The sequence below is a fragment of the Penaeus chinensis genome, chromosome 19 (assembly GCF_019202785.1).
Source record: "Penaeus chinensis breed Huanghai No. 1 chromosome 19, ASM1920278v2, whole genome shotgun sequence".
In the NCBI taxonomy this organism is placed as follows: domain Eukaryota; kingdom Metazoa; phylum Arthropoda; class Malacostraca; order Decapoda; family Penaeidae; genus Penaeus; species Penaeus chinensis.
Window position 1 is genome coordinate 31043005 of NC_061837.1, and position 2500 is coordinate 31045504.

A 2500-nucleotide genomic window follows, 5' to 3' on the forward strand; every position below is an offset into this window, starting at 1 on the left:
ATCAATATCTACACAGATAACCACTGGTAATCAACATAACATTTTGTACTTTAACTTATATATAAACACAGAAAAGAACCTTAAGTCACATGGCTGACATCTGATGCACAATACAGTTGCAAACTTCCATGTAGTAAAGTAGTTCACCCACTAGATTTATTTACTAACTCCTTCAGTCCTATTCACCATTACTCAGGATAATTGCAAAATGGGTGCAGTCCCATTTGCAATGGCTATGGTAGGCCTGTCAAAAAAAGGTCGAATTTCTTCCCAAAAGTTTTTTTGTTTTGAGACAAATAGTATCCACTAATATATCTGGTACTCTCTGACGAGTCTTCTAAAGCCACACCCACAACATCACCACCATGCTACTCCTCTCTTTGTAGGTCCTTCTCTGTCTAGGCTAACTACACAACCATGTTTGCCTGCCCTCTTGTGAAGGAAGTGTAGTGAGTGTGAAGTAGTAATTCTGGTACTGTATACCATATTTCTTCCAGCCAAACCTAATATCATTTCCTCTTCTTATACTGCCTTCTATATACATTGCTATTACTACCACAGTCATCTCCAGGAATATCACCGTTTCTTTACTATCTACACATCTGCATACATATAAATACATCTAAATACACATATTATTTCATATGAATTTTTCTTTTCTTTATGTGTTGTATTTACATAATCATAATAATCTTTTCCCATTTTCATCCATAACCAAGAAGTAACTGTGATTACTGTTTTTAGCTTTGCACTCTACTGCCACTTATATTTGAAATATACCAATGAAATATACATTTTCTGATGCCTAAATGCCTACACCAAAAATTTACTTTGGTGAAACTTGAAAATCACTTTTTTTCAGAAACCTGGAGGGTTTGAAGTTCTATGCTGTCATGGAAATTATACCCACATAAAATAAAATATTTATCAAATAATTACTGATAATAAAACATTGTGCATATGATAGGTCTAAATGATCTAAATGACAGATATATGCAGAAAACATGAGTCCCATGTAAGTTTATCTATGTCATAATATATATTTTATATTTCTGTACAAATTTCCAATGGATGTTTCTATAAATGTTAATAACTTAGCATCAAAATTAGACGAAGAAGAAGAAAATATATATAAAAGATTCATTCAGGCAATGAGGTGAACATCAAGTAGAATTATATGTACTGCTGTGAATCCTTCTATGACTGTTCTTCATGAAATCTAAAATCAATAATGTATCCTTAGCATAAGCATCTACTGCAAGGAACCTTTAGTTTCTTTTTTACTCCAAAAGAGCCTACAGTACTCCATGTACTAATCTCCTAGCCTTGTACCTTTACTTGTACCATAACTAACTATGGCATCACAGTAATGCCTCAGGAGGTTCATTCAATGTTTAGTTTTAGAAAGACAAGAGATTTTGAAACAAAACAAACACAGAAAACTGGCTAAATTTAATATATCCATTCAATACTCTTCCAAAACCAACTCTGTCATAAAGAAATACTTGACAAACTAGCATCACTGCAATCAAGCAGGTCATATTTCAACTCTCCCTATTCCTTTTATATAGTTTTCATTTCCATCACTAAAGCCAACACTTCTTTTGAGTAGTTAATAGCCCTCACAACTCACTGCAAATTTGTTATCTTTGAGGTTAGAGAAACCTTTACATCTAACATCCTACTGAATCATGGCTGACTTTACTGAGGTTGAGCCATGTTTGCTCCTACACTAATCAGAACTGACCTTAAAGCTCACATCAGATACAAACATAGGACAATCAGCTGGATTTTTGTGCCTGGTTTCTTCTACATCCCTATCTTAGGTTGTCTCTGTATACATGTTCCCCGATTCCTCCTCAACCATGGACTGGAATGATTCCATGGGTTGATCAGTACTACCTTGATCAGAGATAACTTGGTCATCTCCTTCATTTCCTTCCACCGTTATTTCTTCTAACGCTGTAATGTGTTCTGAGGACCTTACTGTTGTATTCGAGTCATCTATAATCTCTGGTTCTTCACTATCATCCTTTTCCCCATTAACCTCTGACCCATTATGAGAATTCTCGGCAATGCTTTCCATATTGCTGTCTTCACTTACTAAACCACCACTGTTTTCAGGAGGGTTAGAATCATCTCCAACAGCATCCACAGCAGCATTAGCAGAATTTGAATCCTCACTGTGGTTAACATTGCCGAATGTATTTTCTGAACTACTGTTGTCTGTGCCTAGGAGAAGTGCAACACGGCTTTTGTTCTTGCCATTGTCTGTCAGGTGTGCAAAGAAAGTATTTGTGTCTACGCCAAGTCTTACAGCCGCTGCAGTGAGTGAAAGCTCCTTGTTGAGGACACGCTGTATAAGCTCCTGTGCACGAGACTCTTCCCAAATAGATCGCTCCTTCTGCCCAGATCCTGGAGTACGTCCTGGCTTGTTCACCTGGAATAAATTTGACATCCCTATTATTTCATCAATTCTATTGAGGGAAAGAGCTTAAAC

General features: G+C 36.3%; 1 protein-coding gene across 4 annotated transcripts in view; it reads right to left on the bottom strand.

Moving 5' to 3' along the window:
- Positions 1 to 2500, bottom strand: part of LOC125035165 — a 54792-nt gene that overhangs the window by 1075 nt on the left and 51217 nt on the right. For all 4 annotated transcript variants that reach the window (XM_047627375.1, XM_047627377.1, XM_047627376.1 and 1 more), the window contains one exon: positions 1 to 2440. This exon is cut by the window's left edge and continues 1075 nt beyond it. In XM_047627375.1, coding sequence (XP_047483331.1) covers positions 1823 to 2440 — 618 coding nt within the window. In that variant the 3' untranslated portion in view covers positions 1 to 1822. The remainder of the gene's footprint in view (positions 2441 to 2500) is intronic.